At 41.0% G+C, this 26,357-nt stretch overlaps 2 protein-coding genes across 9 annotated transcripts in view; one reads left to right on the top strand and one right to left on the bottom strand.

Annotated features, from left to right (window-relative positions):
* The window catches only part of E2F8 (E2F transcription factor 8), a 12,569-nt gene extending 7,645 nt beyond the window's left edge, over nt 1-4,924 (bottom strand). For 2 of the 4 annotated variants that reach the window (XM_082058265.1, XM_082058268.1), the window contains exons 1-5: nt 4,474-4,710; nt 3,572-3,835; nt 3,108-3,264; nt 1,646-1,951; nt 820-981 (exon numbers count right to left, since the gene is read on the bottom strand). In XM_082058265.1, the coding sequence (XP_081914391.1) occupies nt 820-981; nt 1,646-1,951; nt 3,108-3,264; nt 3,572-3,835; nt 4,474-4,512 (928 nt within the window). In that variant the 5' untranslated portion in view covers nt 4,513-4,710. Of the gene's footprint in view, nt 1-819; nt 982-1,645; nt 1,952-3,107; nt 3,265-3,571; nt 3,836-4,473; nt 4,711-4,780 lie in introns of those variants that run through there. The other 2 variants (XM_082058266.1, XM_082058267.1) reach the window with 2 other exon arrangements.
* Nucleotides 4,890-26,357, top strand: LOC309442416 (uncharacterized protein). Of its 5 annotated transcripts, none has more exons than XR_014184606.1 (8): nt 4,890-5,027; nt 10,658-10,756; nt 13,826-13,936; nt 15,444-15,557; nt 21,684-21,803; nt 23,286-23,394; nt 24,067-24,117; nt 25,248-26,357. XR_014184606.1 is itself a non-coding variant. In XM_082058269.1 (6 exons), the coding sequence occupies exons 3-6, from the start codon at nt 13,913-13,915 to the stop codon at nt 25,299-25,301; spliced, it is 312 nt and encodes a 103-aa protein (XP_081914395.1). In that variant the 5' UTR covers nt 4,890-5,027; nt 10,658-10,756; nt 13,826-13,912; the 3' UTR covers nt 25,302-26,357. The 5 variants fall into 5 exon arrangements, 1 of the variants encoding a protein (XP_081914395.1); XR_014184607.1 differs by having other exon boundaries at nt 23,286-23,465; XR_014184605.1 differs by lacking the exons at nt 21,684-21,803; nt 23,286-23,394.

Raw genomic sequence — 26,357 nt, 5'->3', positions numbered from 1 at the left:
ACAGACCTTAGGGAGGAAAAAGAAAGAATGAAAATGAACAAGAAGCTCCTCTTGACAACCCACCCGCCTCTCTGTGTTGTCATGATGCGCTGGAAAGGAAATTACGAACTGAAACCAGCCAGGAGCAGTTTTCTTTTTGCATAGATACAATTCCACACACACACACAGAAAAAGGAATGGAGTCTGTCTGAGGGTGTAATTTTCAATGAAACCCACCATTAATTCTAGATCCTTCAAGAGCAGACCCATTTTTGGTTATTAAAGATACGCAGGCCTAGACCTAGAAGTACCTTTTTCATTTGAATGGGGAGGGAGAAGGGGAAACATGCGGGGAACTGAGAGCAGGGTCACAGAATGAAGAAAGAATTGGCAGTTACAGCACGAGGTTTCACTTCCTCTCACGTGTGAGTTATTAACAGGACTTTCACAGAATTTCTTTAGATTTCCAACAAGTAAACTACAGGACCACAACACAGATTTGCATGATTCTGGGGCATCTTTGATGAAATGATGCTGAAATCTTTGACAGGCTGCTTGAGGAAATTATTACCGATAAGAGGCTTTACTTAACGAGAGAGGATTTAATGGACTTTTAACGTGATCAAGATGTCATCATGTATCAATGACTACGCACAAGCAGGTCCCTGTTAAAAACTGTGCAAGGTGTTGAGTGGGTTTTTGGCAGCTCAAATGTATTTATGGCAGGAAGATGATGGTATTTTACACTGTATAGACTTGTACTAAAATAGTTCATTTAGCCTCCGCTTGATATTCCCACTTAGATCAAAAAGCAGACAGCTACAGCAGCGTTTTACTTACTTTTAAACTTGCTTTTATCCAAGTCTTCTAACTGGTCTTCTCCAATCAAGATTTTAGCAGCGACTTCAAGGCTCACGATTTGAGGGGTCGACACAAGAAACAGCATCACAAACTTCTGACTCATCACTCGCAAAGACTTGTCTTTCCTGCTATTCACTGAGGCTGCAGCAGACAGGGAAAGGATTAAAGTCATAAGTGACACGCCAGCTACAAACGTTTTCTTTTAAAAGTGAAGAAACTTGTCAGTAACGATTATGATAAGAACAAACAACACGGCAACTAGGCAGAGCCTACGTGAACTCCGGAGTCACGTCTCTACATGGCAAGAATCAGATAATTAGGTGGGTACCAAGTGTAAGTACAAAGAAGAGAGTGTGATGTCCCCCCCGTGCGTATTTCCCATTGTCTGACAATTTGTACTCTTAAAAATGTTTAACTGCAGGTTATACAATGTATTTAACAATCCTTGACTAACATGTCTTCTACGAATCAAACCTAAATTAAAAAATAAATTAGCGGAGTAATTTAGACTTTTGTTTTCGGTAGCATTCAATGGTAACAAATCCTGCAAGCGGGTTTTATGCTGGGGGTGTTTTATAGTTTCACTGATGCCCCCTTGTTCTCGCACCATAAAAACAAAATACGTGTGCAAGAATCGAATAAATAAGAGAACTGAAAGAGTGCAGAGGACTTCTCACCACAAACAGCTGGGGTGCCTTTCAGGCAGTAGCATTTCAGGAAATAAGAAGTCCCATCAATGTTTTTTCCAAGTTCATAGATATCACTACAAGCACAAATTATTGTTGGCATTATAGAGAATTCTTACCAGCACGGAATTCCATTCCTGGGAGCTCGACAAAAGACATTTCTGAATGCTCAATGGAGCCAAAAGACCTCGCCATGTCTTCATTCCTTTCACCATCGAAATCAAACTCGTGCTCATACTCCCTTTTCTTGATCATCTGAATTTGCTGGGTGTATTTGTTCTCCTCTCCAACTTTTTTCAAAGCCTGCAGGGTTTTGGAGAGGTTGTGTCGCCCGTGCCAAGCGTACCTGTTTTTGGCAAGGCGGCTCACCATGTGGAGGCTCTCGAGCACGTTCACAATGTCATAAATGCGCCTACGTTCCACATCTGAAAAATACATTAAAAAAGATTAACATGACATTTCTACTATATAAAACGTTTCGTTGTATATTTACCTGAATAATTGCACAGAGAAGGGATCAGTTTCCTATATTTCCCTCTACTCTTAATGTACGTCTAAGCAAGTATATATTACAGCAAGTATATTATTATACTTCTAAGGCACTTTTCCCAATTCCTTGTCATAAAGTTTTCTGAAAATAGCCCTCAGAGATCTTGCCAGCAAGGAGAAGAAAACAATTCTTGCTTTAGATAGGAAGGACTTGCTTTTCCACAGTTATCCATGGTTTAATGCATTCCCTGAGAAATGAAGCTTTCTGTTGCCGGAAGAGCCATTAGATGGGTTTCAATGCAGCATTTTTACTTATTCATTGCACCAATTTTAGATCGTCTCATTAAATACCCTTGGAAAGGCAAGGTAGACAACTGATTTGTAATGGTTTTATAAGTTATTCTATTAACACACTGTCCTTTTCTCTTTTGTCTATTGATTTCTTGGTTTTGACTGGGCATTTTCCAAAAGAGAGGTTACTTTGTACAAATAGAATAAGCGTTTTGTTTTATTTGTAATTTGTCCCTCTTCCCCAAGATATACCTGAGGATATAATGACACAAAAATGACGGTGTTATAATCTGTAGAATACTGTAATTTCATAGCTCTTTGATTAAAAAAAAGCTTCAGTGTTAGCAACCTGGACTCATGGTAGATCATTTGCACAATACAAAAATAGTGATAGAAAATGAGAAAGTTAAATGATCACAAAGAGCAGAAAGTAGTTTCTTGCTTTGATGCCACAACTGGACAGGAACTTGTGGGCTCAGTTTGAAAAACGCTGGTTCCTGCCGCAAAAATCCAACCTCTAATCTTAGTTACCATCTCTGGATCCAAAAAAACTGCAGCCGGTTATTTGTGGTATCAGCAGTAATTTAGATGTTTAATATTAAACGTAATTTGGAATTTCTCCATTCAGCTCACTGAAGAAACTTCAGCTTTTTAAAGGAATCGCTCTAAGAATGAAAAGTTCAAAGACGGGTTTAAGTAAGTTTGAGAGTACACATTACGCACTCAAAATTTTACAGAGCAAAAATGGGAGGTTATTGGCACGTCTGTATGAAGGAATATTTAACATATAAAGCAACTTACTAAGCTCTTCGGCCACTTCATCAAGGCAAATGTAATTATTCTCGGCGGTGCTGGGATAATCAGGATATCGAGCTAAGAACTTATGACACAGTAATCCCAGACTTTTCTCTTTGCGACTTGGATGAGATTTTTCATATTCGTCTCCTGATAAGTGCTCCTACATGGAAATAAGAAAAAGAGAGTCTGAAATTTTTTTATTATAAATAAAACAGAGGTATTTAACAGTTTCATTGTGAGCGCTGCCAAAGGCCCAGTGTTTTCTATTTGTCCTCAACAGCTGTGAAATAAACCCAGCAAAATGTTACCTGTTGTAACTGGTCAATATCCTGACTTATATTTGGTAAATACTCCAAAATGAAAACTTTAAAAAAGTTGTAGTGTGTTAACGTATAACTTTTTACACTGAATAAACAGCCTTCGGCTAACTTTAAAAAGTAAATAAAGACGACCCTTTTACAACATACCTGCAAACAGGGTTTTGCCGGCAGGACGTCCCTTGCGTTGTTTGACAGCTCCCGGCGCTGGTCTCTGCTCCTAATCTCGGGACTAACGGCGCTGATCAGCATTTTGAGGTTGGAAGTGGGTGTCCATGGGTCGGCCGGGGGGGTTTCTTTGGGTTTCGGGGGTGTGGTGAGGGGCTGGATCTCCGTCAACACCGACTGTGAGGTAGCTGCTTGTTTCAGAGGGGTTTCCAATACGTTCCTGTGCGGCTCAGAAGAGTGATTTTCCTACAAAAATTGTGATGTTAAGAACCAGAAGCGTTGCGATCCATTTATTGGTAACGGTCAAAGCGGGACAGAAATTAATTCAATTTTTTGGGTAACTTGAAGCCAAAGGTTGGAATCTGACTCTGACCCAACAAACACCTTCCCTGAAACCATTTCTTTGTGCTTTTAGCTTAAGAAACAGAACCCTTCATATTCTGAAGGTAATTTTCCTTGAGGTAATTTTCCCTTTTCTTTTTTATTTCTTTTTTTTTTTTCTCTTTAGGGAAAATACAGTCGGAACGTTAATGCGTAGGAGAAATGAATGAATGAAACACCTTTTATTAAGGAAAAAAGGCACGGGGAGCAAGGAGTCCTGCTTGTTATGAAATCGGCGGATAAAGGTGGCCAGGTAAAGTTTTTGGTATTTTTTTAAATGCTCAGAAATTAACGTGGAGGTCCCAGCGCTCCATCCCGACCACCCGACTCTGTTTTTTATCCCGCGTTCGTTACGAGCGAAGCGGTTCCGCGGTTCTGCAAACGGCTGCGAACGGGCAGCCGGCGCTGTCACCGACCCGCGTGGGGACACAGCGGCCCCAGGGGGTCGCCGGTTCGGTTCCCCGCCCCGCCGGGAGGAACGCGATGCGGTACCCAGGACGTACCTTGTCGCCGGTCCCCATGTCCCCGCCCGCCTCTTGCATTCTCCCGCCGCCGCGCAGCCTCAGGGGGCGACACCCGCCGCCGCGATCCGCATCGGTTCTGCGGGGCGGGAGGAGCGGAGCGTTAGCGGGAAAACCGGTGGGGAAAGCGGCGGGACCCCCCACCCCGCCCGCCGTGGCCGGTTCCCGTGGCCACTTCCCGCTGCCGCCCGGGACCGTCCCGGCGCCTCCCGCCTCTGGGCCCGGCCCGCGCGCGCCCGGCGGCCCGCGCCCAACGGCCCGGCCCCGCCCAACCCCGCCCGCGCCGCACCGGCCGCTCACGGCGCAGCGCCGCCGATTGGCCGCCGCCGGCGGGGCGGGGTCCTTCCGGGATCCGGTTTAAACATTTGGCGCCGTCGCTGCGCTTAGAAAGCTGCTCCTCTGTGCTCCTGCTCTGCGAGACACGCGAGAACCGGGACCCACCGGGAGGGGTGGCGGTGCCGCCGCCCGGCCCCGTCCCGCCCCGCCGCGCTCCCGGTGCGGATTTGAATTCAACCCTTTGAGCCGCCGAGGCAAAGGTGGGGCGGCCCAGCCAATCGCCTCGCGTCCCTCCGCCCCGCGCAGCCAATGGGAGCGCGGCGTTCCGCCGTCCGTTCCCTCCTCCCGCCGCCGCCGGCTCTCGGGCCGGGCTCGGGGGGGAGGTTTGGCGGGTTCGCGGCGCGGGAACCGGGGCGCGCGCCGCCTCCCGCCTTCCCCCAACGGCCGCCGGCGTGAAGGGACGAGCCTGGCGAGGGGCGCCAATTAGTTTAATGCCGCTAATTATCTTCTGGCGGGAGGGGATGGGGTTCCCCAGGCTGAGCTCCGAGGCTGAGCCCCCCCGGGGAGGGCTTCACCACCTCATGTGGAGCTGAGCAGTCTAATAACTCGCAGGCTCTGAACTGTGAGGAAAAGCACTTCTCAAAAAGAGAAAAAAAAAAAAAACAAAACTTAATGACTTACCTATTGCATGTGTTACTGTGGGGTGGGATCAGCAGCTGTTGACTTTTGGGCCAAGAGGTTTTCTTGGTGCCCCCTCAGATAAGATTTAGTCGCTGTGTGGTATTAAAACGGGCTGTTCCGCTTATCGCGAGGGTTACGACACGTTTGGGGTTCAAACCCACTTTACCTCAGGCAATTTTTGTGCTAGAGCTAGGACTGCATAAAGACAAAAGCTTTTTTAATGTAACCATGTAATTTTCTGAATTCAAACGTAAATTCAAACGTAAAAATTGTCCGGCTCACCTTCACTCCCTGGTGCCACCAGCCATGGAACAGCTGGAGTTTATTCTCTTGCCTCCCCTCAAACAGCAGGGTTTGCATTGGGTGAATATTTGCTCTTTTTCCGTGTTTGTGCTTTGATACAGTTATGCTGTATTGGTTTCTTTTTGTAAAAGGTGCACGGGGAGGTGTAGTTCTGCGTTCTGCTTGGTGTGTGACTCAAGAAGTATAATTATAAACAGTAAAAAAAATGGGGGGTTTTGTTTGTTTTCTTTTTTTCAGGGATGGTAATATTTGGTGGAGTTAGAGTTACTTAAATGAGGAGCAAATGCATCCCTGTATTTCAGAAATCAAACTGGAAACAAACAACCTTCGAGCTGTTGCTTGATTACTTTTTTCATTTATGCTGAGCTTTGAAAATTACCCTTATCCCCTAATCAAGAAGCCATTATCCCTGTTCAAACACATCGTAATATCCCTCGTGCCCTTTGCTCCGGGGACATCTTTCTGAGTCTCAAACTTAGCCTGACAGTCTGTTCGCTTTGAGAGCGTCGGCTGTTTTTAAGTGAAGGTTAAAAGAATCGCTAACGTTATTACAGTTATTGAAATAATTATTCTGCTAGTGACCTGCGTGCCTCTTGTGTGGTCTTCCTTACTGTGCTGCTGCCTTTGTCTTTTCGACATCATAGAAATACACGGAGCAGTCGACCGGAGTGTCCATCTGCAGCCATTCACTTAAGCTGTTTGTATTTCTTGCTGCTCATGCTTGAGCTTCTCTCTGTAGCCCCAGGTACAAGATGTTAAGAAATACATCTTTTAATGGATGTCCTTGAAGCCTTTTGCCTGATGATTCTCATATGGGCTGTTTGCTAATTGCAAGGGATGTGCTGAATCAAGATACCACCTGATGCCAGAAATAAGTGATTTTATCTATGCTGGTTCAGCTAAAGAGTTACTTGAAGCACCGTCATGTGGATTAAAGATATGTGTGATATATCCTAGTGGTTTAGCCAAATCCAGCGAATGATAAGCTAGGATTATAGGTAAGGTGGTAAATAAGTCAAGAATATGCAATTTGAAGTTGCTTCTAGTGCCTGTATTGTAGTTAAGATGCCTCCTTATCTTGCCCATAGATATTTTCTTCTCCTGTGCAATATGCTGAAGAAAGCACTGATCTGCTTTGTTTTGCTCAGAGTTGTAGTTTTTGTAGGAACATATGTTGTCAAGAATGGGTTTGTTTTCGTGTGATCATAAGGCAGCAAAGTTCAGCATCTTGTGCCTGGTGGATGTGATGCTGTGCTGCTCTCAAGTGGAATTGTAATTAATGGCGCACATAAAACCACATGCATCAAGAATTTTACTGAAATAATCGGGTAATTCCATATATAATTCACAGGTAGCCCAGGGAAGTGGTGGAATTGCCTGGCAATTACATCTCTGACTGTCATCTGTTGTAAAGTTTTTTAAAAAATCACTGGTATAATGTGAATTTCAAAGATTCTGTGTTTTGTACAACCTTCAGAAAACCAAACTTTCCATGGATTTCTGACCCGCTGCCTGATTGGTCAGACTATTTTGGGTTGTTTTCCTTAGCGAACTAGTTCACGACTATTCTTTCCAGGTCTGGAATTACAAATTTGTAAGCAATAGTCGCCTTTGGGAGCTTTGCCTCAAAGTTCTTCAAGTTAGACATCCCGATTCTGTTGTTGAAATACTACTTGTGGGAATCCCCGCGAGTGCTGCTGTTTATTGCGGATGTCTCTTTAAATTGTCATGATTGCTTTTCATATTTCTTTTATTCAAGCGATTTTTAAAGGCAATAGATAGACCTCTTTTATTATACCTTAATTCTCATGTCTGATGGGTATCAAGGAGAAACTATGGTCTTCTGCAGATATATACTTCTAGTTGAGAAGTGCATGGTGTAAGCAGACCCTGAAATGCCTCAGTAACCTCTTGATAGATTGGTTAAAATATTTGATATATTTTAAGTATAGATAAATATTGTATCAAATGAAAATGAGAAGGCAGAGTAGATTCAGAAGTACAATGTAATAGTCTCAAATCACAGCTTTTTCCTTATTCGGCTGCTTCTGTGAAGTTAATCTCTCCAGTCACTTCAAAATTCTGTGGTAATTAGAATTATAATACTTATCCTTTTGTTGTCCTTGTCTTTGCTTTGGGTTATGTTGTAACAAAAATATATCTTCATTTCAGAGCTGTGAAGGAAGTTTTCCGGAGCGTGAAGATAACTGGAGACTCTGCCTCTTGCAGGAGCCGTGTTGAGCGCTTGGGTTCACTAGAGGTCAGGCTTATTTTACTCCTTTGCATCTACAAGACGAAGCTGCTAAGTCCTGGGGTTGCACTCGCAGGCTGCATTTATGTCATATTTACCTGGCAAAATGACATTTTTAAGTCTATAACAGCACTAAATGGCTTTATTTAGGTTATTTAAAAAATACTTTTAAAGATTAAAGATATACAATAGGGAAATGACGGCAAACAAGGTGCTGCAGACAAAGAAATCACAGCATCTAAAAGTGATCTCACGCCAAATCTGGGTGCAGGACACAGCACCGGGGCAGTGCCTGGCCAGGAAGGCACCGCAAGTGCTTTACTGGAGCCTTACCTAATCTCATATTCATTAGCCTGCATAAAATTAAATCATATTAAGGCATATTATTGCACAAGTTGATTCAATTTAGCTCCAGTTTATTTGCTTTCTGTTGTTACATTATCTTTTAAAATTAAGCAAATTAAATCAGCTGGTCAAACTCAGAGGTGAGGGTGGGGAAGGAAACAAAAAAGGCTATTATGGAAACGTGGATTCCTAAACAAACAAATGCCTTTTTTCAGGCATGCTAATTGCCGGGCATGCTAATTAAAACTTAATGCATGCACCAGAAACTACAACGGAAGAATATTAATAGCATGGTACAAAGGGAAATAGAGAGGTGGAGTTTTGGTGCTTTACTTCTGTTGGTAAATTCTTTCTGCTAAGACGGATTATTAGGAAAAGAAGATAACAACAGCACAGATGTGTGTATATATTCAAGAGCAAACACTTTTGAAGTTCAGCAAGGCACTTGGCACTGGTGCTGAGCCTGAGAGCTCAGAGTATTGAGTAAAGGGCACGTTTCTACTTCATTCTGTTCTTCGTAGTTAAACACTTTCCTGGTAGTAGCATCTAAATTATTTTAGTGTATTCTACATTTTGTTCTTTCAACATTTCAGATCTGAGCAGGCTCTACAAAGAGTTGAGACTTGTGGCCATTTAAGTGAATCAATTTTTTTTTCTTTTGAGAAATGAAGAGGAATAGTGCTTGCCAAAGAGACACACAGACGAGTCTTTCACTAAGATGTTATTTCTTGATCCAAATCTAAAGTGTAAGTTGGAGTGAAGGCCTGTTTGCTTCATGTCCTTGAAGTAGAGGATTAGATTTGCAGGGTATTTCAAAAAGATAGACCCAGTTTCAAAGCAGTGATTTTGAATTGGGTCCAGCTTTTTGAAACACCCTGTAAATTACTTTTTTTACTGCTTTGTGTCCTTTCTACCCAACTCAGTGAAGTCAGAAGTACATGGGCAGGCTAAAACAGCAAACTCTGTTCCTGAAGAGAGATTATTATAATAGTGACAGAACCCACATTTTATTTTTATAGATATATACACATATACTTTATAAAGAAGCTGCAGATCCATTGGACGTTGCGTGTCTCGGTCTTACAAGGATCCACCCTGCAAGCTGCAGTGTCCATCAGCCCAAGCTACTTTGTGTTATGTGTTCTCCCAGCGCTGCCTTTTGCTGGTGATTGAAAGGAAGATGAGCCGGTGAATGCTCAGAGAGGATGAGACAGGAGCAATAAAGATGACGGGTGAATAAATGTCTGTGGGATGAGAAGCGTCACTAGTGCTTGTGTATAAACCTATTCAACAAAAAACTTTGAATGACTGTACAATAAGTTAATTCCCTACCAGAGTGTTTTATGTGATGGAGGAAAAAATTTGCTGTTATTTTGTTATTTGCAGGAGCCTTTGGAAGGTCTGTTTCACTAAGTGATTGTGCTACTGAAATGGCTTATATTTATTTTATATTTCTTCTGTCATGTGTTTATAGTGGAATCTATTGTGGATTCTTAAACCAGCCTGTAAAGCATTTTTCCTAAGACCCAATTTCATTAGGTTCTTGCCAACAAGCAGCATCTAAGTTCTTATTCAAAAGGTTTCCTACTGCATGGACACATCCAAAAGTTAATGTTCATTCAAAACACAGATTCTTACACAAGTTCCATCCCCCCTCAATGCTTCAGCTGAGAAATGACACACATAATATTAAATAGCATGTACTGTAGGATTAACAAAACTGACATTTTACAGACACACCGTACTCCTCTAGTTCAGCTGAATATATTCACAATCTTGTCTTGAGTTGTTTGGCTTAACTCATTGAGTTGGAAGAATGTTGCATTCACAACAAGCAGTACGTTTTCCTCTAAACTGACTGGTTTCAGAGGATTTACATCAGGACTGACTTTGATTCAAGAACATTAATAGGATTTTTTAATCTGAAGATTTTTCTCCATTTCAGTGAAACTCTCCTTTCCTTGAATTGTTGTACTGCTTTGTATTTGAAAGCTGTTTCTTTGAGTTTGCTCTTCAGGTGTCTCGTTTTAAACCCTCTGGCCAGCTCTGCCCTTTTCACGTGAGCCACCTTTTCATCTTAAGGTGCTTCTTGCTCTGTAGATTCTCTTGCTCTAACTTCTGGCATCTCATTTCTTTCACACTGACTCTCAGACCTGCTCTCAGAAAATCCCATCCTGTTGGGTACCACATGATGGGCACATGATGAGCACCTGCACTGGGGCATGAGTGTGTGTGAGAATTATTGCTAAATTTGTCACATGCTGATGAACACGTGGAACTCAACGTTTCTTCTTTCTACCTGTTTTCCAGCTGAAAGTTTTACTTAGCGAATGACCTTCTGTGATGGGATAAGTCCAGCTTTTCCAGAGGAACTCGGCACCGTGTTCCCTGTATCCAGCCTCACTTGGAGTAAGTACATCTGAAAGTCAGACTCTTTGTGCTGTGTATTCCATGCTGTGGAATGAGTAATAAAAATTCCTTACTCCTTGGTGCATTATAATGGCATGAAGGGAACAGGTGATTCTGACTTTCTCCTCTGTTCAATTAAAAGTAAAATTCTGTTATGAGTTGAAAAGAGACTTGTCTTTCCATTAGCTAGTCTTCTGTGTCTTTTCTGCATTGAGGGAGTTATTCAGCACTGCACACATAACCTTTTTCTTTTTCCCCTAAGAGAATGCTGCTTGAGCACAGTAAATCCCCCACAAAGCCCATAATATCTGAAATAAACTTTACTCGCACCTGCCATCGTCTGTTCCAAATGCCATCTCTATTGAAACACTCCTCTATATTCCGCATGTAGCAGCTTAACCAAGCTGAATTATTTCATCTGCCACAAAGGGATTAAACATGTCAACAGTAATTATCTTTGCCTTATTCTCTGGCAGTTGTTCTTCCTTAAATATGCTCAGAGGTTCATTAGAACTTTCTCACTAAATCTCTCGATGCATAAATCTATCAAGGTATCATTTGCTGGCATAGCAAACACTGGCACATGTGCCTGCTCTTGCAAACAGGAGACAGGAGGGTTTTTCTCAAATCCCAGCTGAGTTTACGCTCTGTTTGGAAGCCTCTTAGGCTGCTGCTAGAAAGTGATTCTAACTGGCGAGGTTTTTCTGCAAAGTTTTGTGTTATTAGTAGAAAATACTTAGTGCTTTAAATTCTAATGACGGTTGAGCTGTACTTTTAAGTAGAACCAGCAGAGGTGAGTGAAGAGAACAGAGCAAACAAGGAGAATGACTAAATTGGTCCCTAATTTCATAGGTTTTAATGAAGATATAACATTCCCAGCAATGGACTCCTGAGCTCTGTGTGTTTCAGTTTATAAAATAACTGAAGAGTTTGTATACAAAACATTGAGTGTTATTTCTCTGAAGCTGTTTGTCATTCTTGTTGTTAAAATAGGTTTGATTTCATGTTGTGATTGACTAACAGTTGCTGTTACTTAAAATGACTGTAAAATGTCATTTAGCAAAGCCTCAGAGTGAAGGTTTTGTTTAAAATATCACTGAAGTTAAGAGAAATGAAAGATTTTGTTAATATCAAGTTTGTTTTGTTTAGATTTGTTTTTCTCCCAAAGCATCAAAGCCGTATTTCACTCTTTTGAAGTATTTTTATTGGGAAAAAGAAGTATACAGTCAAATATACATTAATTTAGACCTGCATGACAAAATAACTCACAGTTCCATATTATTAAAGGAAACTTGTGTTTATTTTCGCTGGTTTCCTACTGAAAGCTCAGCAATTAAGGCTAATAGCTCGACAAATACATTTAGGATACTCTCTGGACCTTATAATATTCCAGATGAGGCCGTTGGAATAGACAGCACAATGCGGTAATGCTCGTGCTCCAAGGAGACAAGGAGGATGATAAATACACATTGCGCTGTACCCATCGACATAAAATCCAGTTTGCTTTGCTTGGCAGCCTTGCCAGCTCTTCACAGAAATGATAATTCTCTGAGGATATTTTCTTGTGAAGATACAAAGGGAAAAAAGAAACTTAAATGCCTTTGAATATTAATTTCCTAGCTAGCTTGTTCTGTTTTGTTTCCTCCCCCTTGGAGAACGCAGGGAAATGTGCGGCGCTTTAACAAAGAGCTTGTTTTGCTTCTGAACAGCCTGACACGGGGGAAAATTTTGCATCCAGCGAAGATTATGATTAACTGAGGTTTTCGCCGTGAATTCCCTCCTGGGGGAAACCTGCCCTGTCAGTCAGATACCCACGATGTGCAGAGTTTGCTCCTTTTTCCCCTGAAGGGACGGATACGGTGTTTAGCCACAATGGAGAGTTGTCCATTAAAATGACGCTCGGCACGCTGCACTCCTGAGATGCGGCATGCGAGGCTCTTAACAGCCGCGTAGGCACCTTTTTCAAGGGCCATTTATCCTGAAGGAAGCTTGCTGTGCATCCTCCCGAGCAAGGAACGCCTTCTTGTTGGTTTAAAAAAGGGAAGCCTCCTCTTTAGAGACAATTTTACCACGTGAAATGATGCTCAGCGGTGCGAACCTGGCAGGGTCAGACTGTGCATGGGTTCAGGAACCGCTTGGTTTTACACCTATTTGCTGTTGCCGTTTCTTGTCTGGGTTACAGTAGCATCAAAAATCGCAGCTGCAAAATAAACAAGGAAGGGTTTTCCAGTAATTATGGTGCTTGCTTGAAAACTGGGCCTAAATCTTCTAAAATCCCTGCTTAACTCAGTTGATCACAGACTTTAGATACCGAGTCCATTCATTTAGCCAAGGATGTTCCAGCTTCCCCACTCACCCAAACAGTTGCTTCTGGCTGTGGCTGGGCTTATTTTAAATTTTCTGCATGATGAATATTATAGATAAGCAAACATTTATTGGGCCAAAGAGTGAAAAAGAAAATCTCACAGCAAGGTATTCCTTGTGACTCAAGCGAATATTTCAACAAAATCCCTCTATGTTGTTCCATGTAGGGCAAGAACGGCAGGTTGATACCCTCCCTTTTCAATTGCACTGTCTGTCTTTCTCTGGCCTGATAAAAAGTCAATTATGGCCTATGAGTGAAAGCGCTTCAAGATAAAAATGGGCAATACTCTCCTGGTGGCCAAGGCCATGCTAAAGATATAGAATGGAGACATTCGAAAGAACTTCAAGCTTCTTATTAGGGAGGATTTCAGATTAATTTTGTGGTGCAGAGCCTATGTAGCTACTGAATTTTAGGAGAAGGTGTAGACTGAACATCCTGAGGGAAAGAAGATGCTACTTATAAAAATTACAAAGGTGAGGGTGAAGCTTGTTGAATATATTGACTGCTCAGCTTTTCACTGTCTCTCAAGGTTGTGGGTGCAAGAATATGTCCTCTTTATGCATTTAGCCAGCATATCCATTGCTTTCTTAGTCTATTCAAATGACAATATTCATATTAAGTACAGGTGAAATCTGGGTGTTTTTTATCTAGGGGGGTTGAAAAGGCGAGGTACTGACACATCTCTATGTTATCCATTCCCCCAGATTGAAGAAATCCATGGAAAATTAGAAAAGCCAGCACCGCTGCTGTTTTTTATTTCACTTCTCAACAGCTGGATTTCATATGAAAACATGACTAACGACAGACACTATCAGGTAAGTAAGGCTCAATATTTTTCCTTTAGACATCACAGTATGTACAAACTTGCATTGACAGACAAGTTTGGAGAAATTAAATACAGGCAGGGTCAGGTTCACTCAATTATGAAAAGACAAAACCTCCCCATCCTGGGAATATTGGCATTGTCATTAACAGAAGAGAGATGGGGCTCGCAAAACTGAAAATGGATTTGGAGGATGGATGGGGTATTGGCGTGGAAAGCTGCTGATTATGTCGGAACAGACACGATGGGAGTTTGGACGTGCCGAAAACCACATCTCTCTGCAATGGCCTTGGTGACAGCACAAGCAGTGCCCTAAGTGGCCGTTATACAGGGGCCAGATTACTCTTGAAAACTTTGTTTTCCTTCCCATAATTGCTTGAATGAGGCTGAGGGACAAAGCCTGACATGGGGACGGTTTGCTGCGATGATTGACAGTTCACTGGGTTGGAGATAAGCATGTTTCTCCAGTTGTTTGCAGAAAGTCCTGCCTCATGTTAAATCATTTAACTCCATAATCAGTGAATCACAGATCAAGATAAACACTTGTGCGGAGTCAATAAAACTAATTTTTATTTTTATAATTGGATCTTAAGGGCCACATGATTTTGCATTTAATCAAGACTATAATTTCAGCAGTAAACATCTGATATTTTATTGTAATGAAGAGGCTAAGAATGAATAGAGCCACATTTTTGATTAACTAGAATTTTGTTGCCAGGGAATTAATCTGTTTTCTCTGTGGGAAAAAAAAAAAAAGAAACCACCAACCAAAACCTCTTTAAAATGAGTTTCTCAGCAGGGATAATGAAATGTTGAGTGAACTCCAGCAGCAGATACGTTTCAACATTTCTTTGTTTTCCTGCATTAAGGGGGCAAATGGGAGAAAATAGTTGATGGTTAAATACTGAATATGGCTATTATTTTTCCTGAACATAAAGTAAGAGAAGAGCTGGACCTAAGACTTCCTGGTCACTATTTCTGGGTGAGATAAGAGTGAGTTTAACTCGGGCTGTAGTGGCTCAGACCTGTATTCACATAGAAACAGCTCCAGGGTGGGAGTCTGTCCTAGTCAGCTGCTGCTAGATCAGCCGAGGAGCTGCTGTAGTGATACCTCAGATGATCCTTTGGACCGATTCCCGTCTTCTTCTGAGGCAACGGGTTGATGCCAACAGAACTGACAGGCCAAAAAAAAAAAAAAAGAGTTAACCGTACCACAGGAAACTTTGCTGAATTTCTTGCGATTTATAGATGTGAATCCGTTTGTGCACATGGCAAGCTAACGTGTAATTTCCATGGGTAGGAATAAATAAAGCAACCACTTAGTGTTTTTAAAAGGTTGCTTTCTGTCATTGCTTATGGCAGCAGGGGATGTGTTTCATTTCTTGTAAGTCTAAAGGAAGAAAACACTTTTTCTTTGCTAAAAAATGCTTCCACACTTCTGTGATTTGGAATAAGTAATGTGCCAGTTGCCACATTCCCACTTTATTATGTCTCTTTAGGATGCAGAAAGCCGTGTTCACCGTAATGATAACTGGTCAGCATTAGAAAATCCAAAAGAATACCGTGTATCAGAGTGGGGATCCAAATGCCGCGGTTCAGGCTCGTCAGTATTGGTAAGTGTTTTAGATGTGACTCATTGAGACTTGCTGCTGCCGTGTGCTTCTGGCGAAGCGGGAAATTGAGGCACCAGGTGACAATACCCGAATATGCGGATGACTGTGGTCTGAGGGCTTTATTGGGGGGACTGTAGCTTTTTATTGCTCTGTTACCTCCAAGGAGAGAGTACAGAAATACCTTGGGGCGAGGACGCTTTGGGTCCAAAACTTCATTTTACTGTTAAAAAAACAACCAAACGTCAAAGTCCTGTGTAAGACTGATTAATGGTATAATAAGCAGTTAGGTCTTGCTATTAGAACAGTTGAGACTGTACTGATGATATTTTCGAATTATGTTCTCTGGAAGACGTGCACTGTAATTTTTCTTGTGCGAGTGATGACATATACGGATTGAAAACTTGAGTACAATGATCTGGACTATTCCTTAAGAAAATATTTGTGGTTAAAAGAGAACTGGGTTGTCTTCTTCTCCAGCTCACGCTAAGCAGTGCCTGAAGAGCTCTTCTCACACAGAGGAAGTTATTATTGAAAATTGTCTCCTGTATTAATCATCTCCTCAGTTCTAGGGAGAGGGAAAAGGAAGGAAGAGTTTTTTGTCCCTAGAAAAGCCACGTAAAATAGCCCTAAATAAGTTTGCTCAATAAACAAAGTTCCTGTCAATAAGATATTCTTGTGCACTAGGTGCCTAAATACTGGATGGAAAATCTTGTATCTGTATTACAAGGTCATAGACTATTTTGTGTTAGTAAGGTGCTCATATAATGGCTTGAGAAATGAAAACAGTTTCCTGAAAATGCCTCTGTGTTCAGACCCCAATTAGAAAAATTGGGGAAAATCAGTTCAGCAGAGTCCATGTGCCAAAAGAGGGAGAGAATGAAGAGAGGATATGGCTGAGCTGGTTCTATCTGATCTTCCAGTTATTCAGGGTAGAAGACCCTGAATGTAGCAACCCCCAAAGACAATTTATAGCTTGCCTATTTGAACAAGTAACCTATGGTATATTTTGAGCTACACATTTTTGTGTAAACCCAACTTTGTATCCTAGAATAGGCATTGCTATTTCTTCCCTGTCTGGTCAGCTACATTTGTGTCTCATGGAAGCAGTGAACAAGCACTATTTAAATTAAAGTACCTCAATATTTATTTATCACTTCCATGAATTACTTTTTAGAAGAGGATAAAATGTTGTACACATCTTAGAAATTGCAGCCCAAAAGTCTTTTCACTTTAAGAGGAAGCCATGAATCCCTCAAATCCCAGTCTATTTGTGTTCCTTTTCCAGAAAGCGAGTCAGTTCAAAATTCAGGTGTCCTGCTCGAATTCATGGTCTGCCTTAAGTCTAAAACCTTTCTATATATTTAAGGTTTATATAAATAAGTATTCTGTTATGAAGTGAAACAAACACCAGGTTTAGCTTGGCTGCGAATTTACAGATATATTCTGCTTTCTCGCTTCCTCTGTTTACTATCTTAGTCTTTAAACAATGTGACTATTGTTATAGGAGCTATATCATGAAAGAATGACAGACCATGGATGAGGAGGACCTTTTTCACAAATCATTTCCCTTTGCAATGCTTCTATTTTTCTCCTCTTTAAAATAGGTAAAAAGATTCTGTTTTTCCCAGTGCTAATAAGAAAATCTGTAAAGCAAAGGAATTCTTTGATTCCGGACAGTTACATATTATCTACTAACCCTCCAAATACAGAAAAGGCATCAGAAGCTTGAACTGGTGTCCCTTCCTGCCTCCTAACAGATTTGCTTCTTTCTTGCTTTGTTCAGAGATATGTGCGTTAACCTTTCCGGTGTTAATATTGAAATTGCTATTTTTGGTTAAGAGAAAAAAGAGGCTTTCAGTCTATTACAGTGCTAAAGTATCATTTCATTTCACAGCCTACCTCCTTAAAAGGTTGTCACAGCAGCAGTAAACCAAAGATTTGTTAAAAGCCATGACAAAAATTGTAATTTTATTCTTAACATTCCCATATATAAGAAAATGGGCGACAAAAGGTTTCCGCCCCACTGACAATTCCTGCTCTCTTACATCTTCTTAACTGACACTTAGTGCTTGGATAATAGTCAGAACATAGGAAAAAAGATTATAGCTTTGCGTTAGTGACACTGGAGTTATGGCTGAGGTGCTTTCATTCTAAACCATCATTTTCAGACACAGCTTTCGGAATATATTTCCCTTTGGGCTCCCATTACACATGCTTGCTTTCATCCCAAAGCGGTTTGGTGGCTTTTTTTTGTTTAGTCTTTTTTCTTTATTCTTTCATTACATTTTTCTTGGCCGTTTATTTGATACCTAAATATGCGGGGAAAAAATATCTTCATGATTTCATCAATAGTTCAGATTTTGTATTCTGGATGTTGGTGCTTCTGCAGAACATCTGCCTTTGATACAGCGGAGGAAATTCCTTTTATAGATAACTATTCAAAGTGCTGAAAACCTGCCTGCTCTCTTTCGGTTTTTACTTCTTGAAATAACCGGAGAATTCTTCCTTAAAAAAAGAATCCCAAAGCGTGATATCATGGTTAAAAATGTAAATGTGTACGAACTTATTCATTAAATTGCCCCATGTGAATAGTGGCTACACATATCTGAGTAATAAGAATAGACGATTTCTGATGGTTTAGAGCAGGATTCCCCTCTCTTTTATGATGTGGTGGGAAAAAAAGCGTCTGTTTCACTAACAAATGCCATAAATAAAAGCCGGACTTCATACACAGCTTCAGTTTTGACTTCCCTAACACTCGCAGACAACAAACCCCCCTTTGTTTATGCGCAGTGTCGATTAGCAGCTTGATGTGGGAAAATGATGAGGAACTGGGGAAGTCGAATCCGCTGCGACGGAGCCTCTGTCAGTCCACAACAATAATAATTTCACTCTCTTGGCTTTCGATGTAAATGGATTAACTCAAAAGATGAATTAACATCGAGGGGTTTTGTATTTCGGCAAGAAACTACCCTGTGTGCTTGTGCACATGTGCGAAGAGAGTGAAAGAGTGAAAGATCAGCAAAAAGAACCAAAGATCATTAAACCAAGCCCAAAACCTGAGTGGGAAGTTTCTCTAACGTGACCCTGTCTCATCTACAGCCATTCTTCAGTTATTTAGCATTGTTTATTTGAGAGAGCGTATAGACACTTTACCATGTTACTAAGTACCATTAGGTGCAGATCCAACAATATATCAGTATTGTCCATTGAAATTCTGAAGCAAAATGAGATTTGTAGAGAAAGCAAATGAAGAAATAAAATAGTTAATTTGTGCAATATCTGTGTTCCCGGGGCCAACTTTGCCACAGCGCTTGACCCAGCGGGTACTGGTGGCAACACCTGGAAGCAACACACACCAAGCGTATCCCAGCAAGGTCCTGCTCACCCTCAGGGTCTCTCTGAGGCCACAACTTCACAGTGCAACTGCTCCTGGCAATATAACTGGGAATATGTGTTGGGGAGATTATTTTCCTAGCTTGTTTTAAAGAAATAAACATGAAGATTTCAGCGTTCCTATGTCTCAGACAGTGGCCTTTTACTGCAAAGCTAGAGCCCCTGAAGCAGGACAGAAACTGATATTAAGTTTACAGAAATACCATCTTGTTTTCTTATTTTCAAGCTGCCATAGGGCAGATGAAGGGAAATCCAAGGCTGTGGAGCTCTGCACACTGTGAGCAAAAACCCTGCCGTCGGGAGCCTGAGCACGCGGCTGACTGTGCTAAAACAAGGAATAAGGGTTAGTTACAGTAGAAATGCCATAAAAGCCATGGCCTTGAAAAGATACGCTTTTCATTTAAAGGAAATATTGAGCCTAAGGTATAGTTTCATCCTTTCTATTCCTCCTTCTCCATCCTTTTTTCCCCCCCTCTCCTTTCCCTGCAATCTCTCACAGTAGCTTGGTCAACAGCGTTTTCTTGCTTCATTGGTTTTGAAAAGGACTTGCTGTTCCCTGCTGGTAGATTATTTCCAGCAGACTGTCTCAGGTCAATAGTCATAACATTCTTTGCTCATCTCCCTCTTTCCCCCAACCCAGGCAAAACAAAACAAAAAGATGAAGTTGAACATCAATAAATAAATATCTCTATAAACTTGGGAAGTGGTAAAGGGAAGCATGTTGTTTTTTACGAGTATTTTTGGTATGGAACCGTCTTTTTCTTGACAAGTACCTGGTCTTTGCATGTAATTCCCATAGAGCAATTTCTCCTACAAGGCATAAGCAGCGAGGTTCCAGGTTAAATTACCAAAAAAATATCAGGACCTTTTATTGGTATTAATTTTATTGCAGTCTTCAAAAACAAATTACTTGCTCTAAGAAGTATAGGACATGTTGAATGTAAAGAAGAAATGAGCCAAAATAAACATGATCCAGTTGCGGTTACCTTGGATATTAGTTCTTTAGGTCTTGTTTCTACTCTCCTTCAGCTTTATTTTAGCAGTTTATAAAAAGACAGAAAGGCTAATATGCGTGCATTATAACTCAGGTCTTGTTTGCTTTTCCTAAAGTGTGAAATGAGCTTCCACTTGTAATTGCAGGTTTTCTTGATTGATGTGAAGCTATTTTCTCTGTAAGCAGATACTTCTCATTTCCAGCTCTGCTCAAAGTATGAATAATCAATTAAAAAAAAAAAAAAAACTTGGGGAAAATAATTCAAATTGCAAAGAGGTTCATTTCCTAATGCCCCAGGACAGCAAGAAGTTTGGAGATTACAAACTCTTAATGCAACCGTTGACTCTTCCACTGACTGAAAGCTGCACATCAAGAGAGCTCTCTGTCATTATGTGATTACAGTGCATCATTTCCCCAGAAGATACAAGGCATTTTCCCCTTGGGTCTTGCTTATGAATTTTTACAGCTCAGAGAACTGCAAATATGTTTGATAGGGAAGTGTATGGAAATATACATACCAGTGGAAATATAAAAGGGGAGGAAAAGTTGCAAGACTTCACAGAACGCCAGCTCACCTCCCGAAATGCCGTGTCCTTGTGCATTCAGACGTGGCTGCTTTCTGAGGGATGCTGTTTTATCATTGCACACGATACTGCGTCCTTTGGGATGAATTTTGCTAACTATCAATAGAATTATTTATAAACCAAATTTGTCAGGTTAGCAAAGGCACAGGAATTCGGCTGGTCGTTAAAGATGCAAAGGTATTTTAATGTATTGCATACTGTGCATTTTCCCGGCCTCTATTCCAAGCCAACTCTACTGTCTTGGTTACGTCATTTGATACAACTTTGCATGTTGTAATACGTAAAGCAAATCTGTTTCCATGAAAAATATGCTGTAAAACCTCTGTAGGCTGAAATGAAGCTTAACATGTCCAAAACATTCCATTTTTTGCAATCGGATCTATTCCCTGTAAATTTCTGCTACCACTGTTATCATTGTATCTAAACTGGCTGTACATAAGCAGTTGTAAACACTTCCTAACAAGTTTTCCAGCACTGCGAATTGCCTTGAAGGCACGTAGGATATAAATGAAGAGGAAAATAGTGGATTTTCCGTACGGTCTAAGTACTATATGAAATTTCAGGAATGCTCTTTCCTATTTATATCCATTCACCTCTTTGAATTTCAATCTTTAAATCATTACCCTTTCTCTCAGGACTGGTGCGAGGCTTAATTCATTAATGTCCGTAGAGTGCTTTGAAATCCTTAGATGAAAGAGATTATACAAGTGTGAAATGTTAGTATTAAAGCAAAAATGTGAACCCATAACCTCTCTCTTTCTCTCCTTTAGCTCACCTGTTCATGAAGATCTTTGTAATCATATACACTTACCTTAGAATCGAGGCAAATACATTTTCCTTTGATGTACAGACAATGTGAGGTTGTAAATGCCCATTTTTTTTTTTAAAAGAATCTTTTTCGTATTAACAAAGTTAACGTAAAAACTTCTTAGCTATGTTTTTAATCTTCTATTCACAGCCTCTGTGCGTCCCCAATTAAAATGTGGTCCTGGTTAAATCCAGCTGAATCTTGTAGGGCTGCATCAGTGTTGAAAGATTGATGCTGCTCTCTCTGTAGGAAAACAGAAGTTCTTCCATCAGGTTTGTGTAACTTCAGACCATAAAATAACTGGCATCACACAATCTTTTCAAAATGCATCATTTGTTTTCTAGATGGGAACCACCTTCTGTGTCCTACCATCGACATTGGTTTCTCTAAAGGATATTCTGTATTTCCATAGGATGATCCATGTTAGAGTGACCTCGGGACTCCAATCTTCTGCTCAAATCAAGGTCAGCTATAAGATCAGACCAGGTTTCTTAGGGTTTTATCCAGTCAAGGAATATCTTAGCCTGCCGACTTTTATCTGGAGCTGCTAGATCATCCGTGAACCCACCTGCTTCTGTTTCTGTTACAATCTAAAACCTATGGAACCTTTTGGCAATAACACTGAAATTAATACCCCCAAATCCAAAACACCCTTCACAAAAACTCATGTAGATATTACTATTGGGACACAAGGAATTTTTTTTTCCATCTTGACAATTTATCTCTGTAGCCACAAGATTGTCTATGGACCTTGCCAGTAACTTCTTTTTGCCTGTGAGGAAAATCAGAGAGAGGGTAAGAACTGTTAACAAGGCTGTGGGAGATAAGCCAACTGACAAAGAGGATGGAGAACTCTATCAGTGGGCAAAAACCCCCACCCAACCTGTATTCAAAGCTCACAACATTTGCGATGTCCAGATCGCCTGTGACAGAGCAGCCGGTCATGTTTTTAAAATGATACCATCTTGGTGTCTCTCATCATCCCACTGGAGTTCATGTGAACCTTTCTGACAAATGCTGATTTGTTGCAGAATTAGTCCTTTCTGGGGCTGCTGTGCCATCATCCTGCTCTTCCAGTTCAGCCGTTCAAAGTCGCTAGGAAACTCTCATGACCTCTTTATTTGCAGACAGAGCAGATATCTACAAGCCAATTGTGGAGAGCAGCTAGTTTGAATCTATATTTAAATACTCAAAGAAGCATATGTTTATTCAGATTTCTCTTTAAAGTTCAGGCTCTGAAAGTTGCTCCTGTATTACATATGCATGTGTTGATATAATCTGGAATTTTGAGTTGATTGTAATATTGCTACTAGATATTAGACTAGAGTTGTTTTACCACCACTTCTTCCTCAAAGGAGAATTAATCATTGACTTAACTAGAATGCTAATATGAATGATTGCGTTGTTATGCATTTGTTGTTTTATTTAATTTTTCAGCCTTCTAGGTCCCTTTTGAAAACAAGCTTAGCCAACCAAACTTAACAAGCTTTTACTTGAGTGTGTCTAGATGTTAAGTAAACAAAATATTTTTGCTGCTAATGCTTGCGGTATTCAGCTTCATTAAACATGTTTATATGCAGCCTGTAACCTTTTTCAGCATCCACAGCTAGCTTGGAAGGCAGATTCTGTTCAGATAAAAGAAGACGACACAGAAAATGTATTTTGGAGAACTTGTTTGAATGTAGATCTCCCGAGACGCTCTCAAGGTGACTTGTTCAAGCCAAAGGCCTCAAATCTTGAAAACTGCGAGGGGTGTAACAGGTCAGGTTGGCTTTTCTTAGATAGACTTTCCACTGAATATCAATTAATAAGCATTTTGCATTGTGAAGTTGTCTGTGGTTCACAATGTCTCTACAGCCGAGTAGGAGTCCCAGTTACACAGCAGCTGCAGGCTGAGGGTTCGTACACCCCACTTCCCCCCAAAAAAGGGTTTTGTTTCCAATTAGGTGTCCAGGCTCATGGGGGCAAGGAGACACCAACAGCAGAGAGAGTGTCAAGAATGCCACCACATCTGGCAGATGTGCAGGGAAGACCCCGGGAATGCAAACAACTGAGGTCTGCTCTTCTTCCTACCTCTGTTTTATCCTAAAGCACATCATACCAAGATTTTGATGCCATTATGCAAAGTAAGTACTTGATAGTGATGGAATCATAGTGTAGCGAGATGCCACTTGCTAAAAAATTCGGGTATCCTGAGAAAATATACATGCTCGTTAAAGGAGAGAGCAGGCTGCTTCAGCAGTGAGCAGGACTGGTGAAATCCCAGGGCAAGGACTCACCACAAGTCTAACTAACCATTGCAAAGGGTTTTTATTGCAATAACGAGTGACCATGGAAAGTTCTGGCTGCTCATGGATACAAGCCATGGATGAAGTTGACGGCTTTGAGAAGTTGTGTGTTCCAGCCATGGAAATACAGTGACAGCTCTGAGGATAAACAAGATGCTCACTAGCAATTACAGTAGTTGAAAGAGGGTTGTCTTAGAATATTTGCACTTTAAATATAAGGCACTGTGAAGCAAATTTTAGTTCAGTTAAACTGCTGTAGAGACATTGCTTAGTAAAGTTTTACCCCATCTAAGCAGCTGTGAGGGATCGACATGGTTCTTACCCAAAAGGTGGGGGTACCCCTTGTAACAAGTGCAGCATTCTCAAAGAACAGCTGCCCCTTTTCTTTCAAAACCGTAGTTTCATTTTACCAGTTTAACTTTAGTCTAATGGTTTTCAGATCACAGCAGAAGTAAATGGGTGAAGCAGCTTCCGTTGTTCCATTGATCAAGTGAGTAATTGATGTCATCTTCCAAAAATAAACTTTATTTAAAGAAATCTTTAAACAAACACAACAATCTCCCCCCACCAAAGAATACAACAAAGAATGCCAGCCTCAGACTGTCCTAGAGGAAACCTATCAGCTATCTCAAGAGTTAATCTTTCAAAGATTGTATTGGATTTCATAAAGATAAAAAGATTCTCAAGATGCATTCTATCCCCAAAAGCAACAACATTTCTTAATGTACATGCATTATACAATAACATCTTAAAAATGCAAAATAAGACATTTTTAAGAATTTGTTGCCTTAAGTCAGAACTTATACGAACATTCAATTTGATTAGTTACAGCTAAAAGGTACATAACGGAGCCTGAAAAATTAATGAAAGCTTTGCTATTTTAGTTTAACATGCCTGTTTTTCTGCTCTCTGAACATCCCCACCATTGCAGCCATCAGTTTTGGAACACAATGTTTTAGCAGACCCTGCAGCAGACGCACAGACACATGAACTCAAGGTTGTCCTGAAATGTCTGTGAAAACACCTCAGGAAATGTTGACTCTTACGGTCTAAGGATCAAAGCTGAATTATCTCAAGTTAAATGATTTAAATTCTTTAGACGATGAATTGCATGTAGCTGTTTATTAATGTTTTGTTTTCTAATTATGAAACTTATTTTTTACTTGCTAGAAAATCTAGTTATGATTAATATTCAGTATTTGTAGACATCTTTTACTGTTTTAGAGCGGAACTTTCTGTGACATTTTGTAGCATCATAAAATAGACATTTGCAAAGGAACCTCATATTTTCAAATGTTTATGGCAAAGAATGTGACGATGGCATCGTGGCTTTCACAGCATTTCAGTACCTTGTGTTGCACTGGTAATTAAAAGGCCAGATCCTGCTGTCCGTGCTGAAATCACAACTCCAAGCCACGTTCACTATCAGTGTGCGCGCTTAATTATTGTGGACTCCGTGCCTAGAACTTCCGGCCAAGACCAAGGGCTCGTTTTATCAAATCAAGTTGTCGAATTGCTCCTGGTTTCAGTTCTCACCACTGAGACGAGAGCTCAGGCTTTGATTGTTTTCGTTTTAGAGTCCTGTAACTCACCACACGATTGCTTGTTCCCGTCTGACAGGCTGGAACACATCGACGGGACGAGAACCCACAGGAAGGGAACAGCTTGTGGTGAAGATGCTGATGTTAGTTGGGATTTTGGCAAATTCCTCCCATCAGCTCCATTCTGTTTCTGAAACAGAGATTAAAATATTGTCTGGTTGCAGTGTTTCATTGTTTATTTGTTTGTGGTGTTGCTTTTTCCTCGCCTTTATCTGTCTAGATGGTAGGCATTTAATCGATAACAATATGCCTTATGCTTCTTTGATGTATAAAGTGCTGAATGTCTCTCTAATCTGAGCTAGAGACCAACATGTATTTGCAATGACCTTTAGCTGCAAAGAGTAGATCTGTGTCCCTGCCTTTCAGCTGAGGAGTGTGAATCCAGTAATGCAAATTTTCAGGTTCTCGGCATGCAAATGAAGCAAAGAGGCGGCTGTGCACCCGTCTTTTCGAAGCTTAAAGCATCACACGTGCACAGGAAAAAGAAATGAAAAAGGTTGCCCGTCTGTAGCTCTCTACAGTCGAGCATTCTTTCAAAGGGAAAATCCATCACTTTGAAGAATTTACAGAAGAAAACCTCCACAGCAACCAAAGCTGCAGGCAAGCGAGTGAAAGGCAAAACGCAACTGCTGGGAAAAATAAATAAGGGCCTTTACAGCAGTCCCATTGAATTGGAATTTTCCTTTATCACAGACTAGGCTGTTATAATCTTCTTTTCTACCTCTAGCCACGTATTCTAAAAGATTTTCTAAATGTAAAGATGTACTGTAGAAGCAGAGTTTCTTACTAATCAATCTTCTGTACCAAAGCACCACCTTAATTTGCCAAAGCACTGATTCAGTGTCATTTCTCATTCCTGTTGTCTGCGTGTGAGACACGGATCAGATGTGAAAAAGTACAGGGGGGTGACGGAAATGTTATTTTCCACGGGCGCTGATGTTCAGCAAGCGCACCCAGCGCCGGCAAAGGCTTCGAGCACGGATGAGACCGAGTCCTGCAAGACACCGTGTCCCCAAAGGTCCCACAGCAGCCCAGGGGTTCCTGGCGTCTTGTTTTTCCAGGCAACCTGATTTCATAGGCTGCTTTTTACACTTCAACATTTAAATGAAAGAAATGAGATGGAGATATT

The sequence above is a fragment of the Streptopelia decaocto genome, assembly GCF_964273445.1.
Source record: "Streptopelia decaocto genome assembly, chromosome: 7".
NCBI classification, from domain to species: Eukaryota; Metazoa; Chordata; class Aves; order Columbiformes; family Columbidae; genus Streptopelia; species Streptopelia decaocto.
This window is presented reverse-complemented; position numbering and strand designations above follow the sequence as displayed.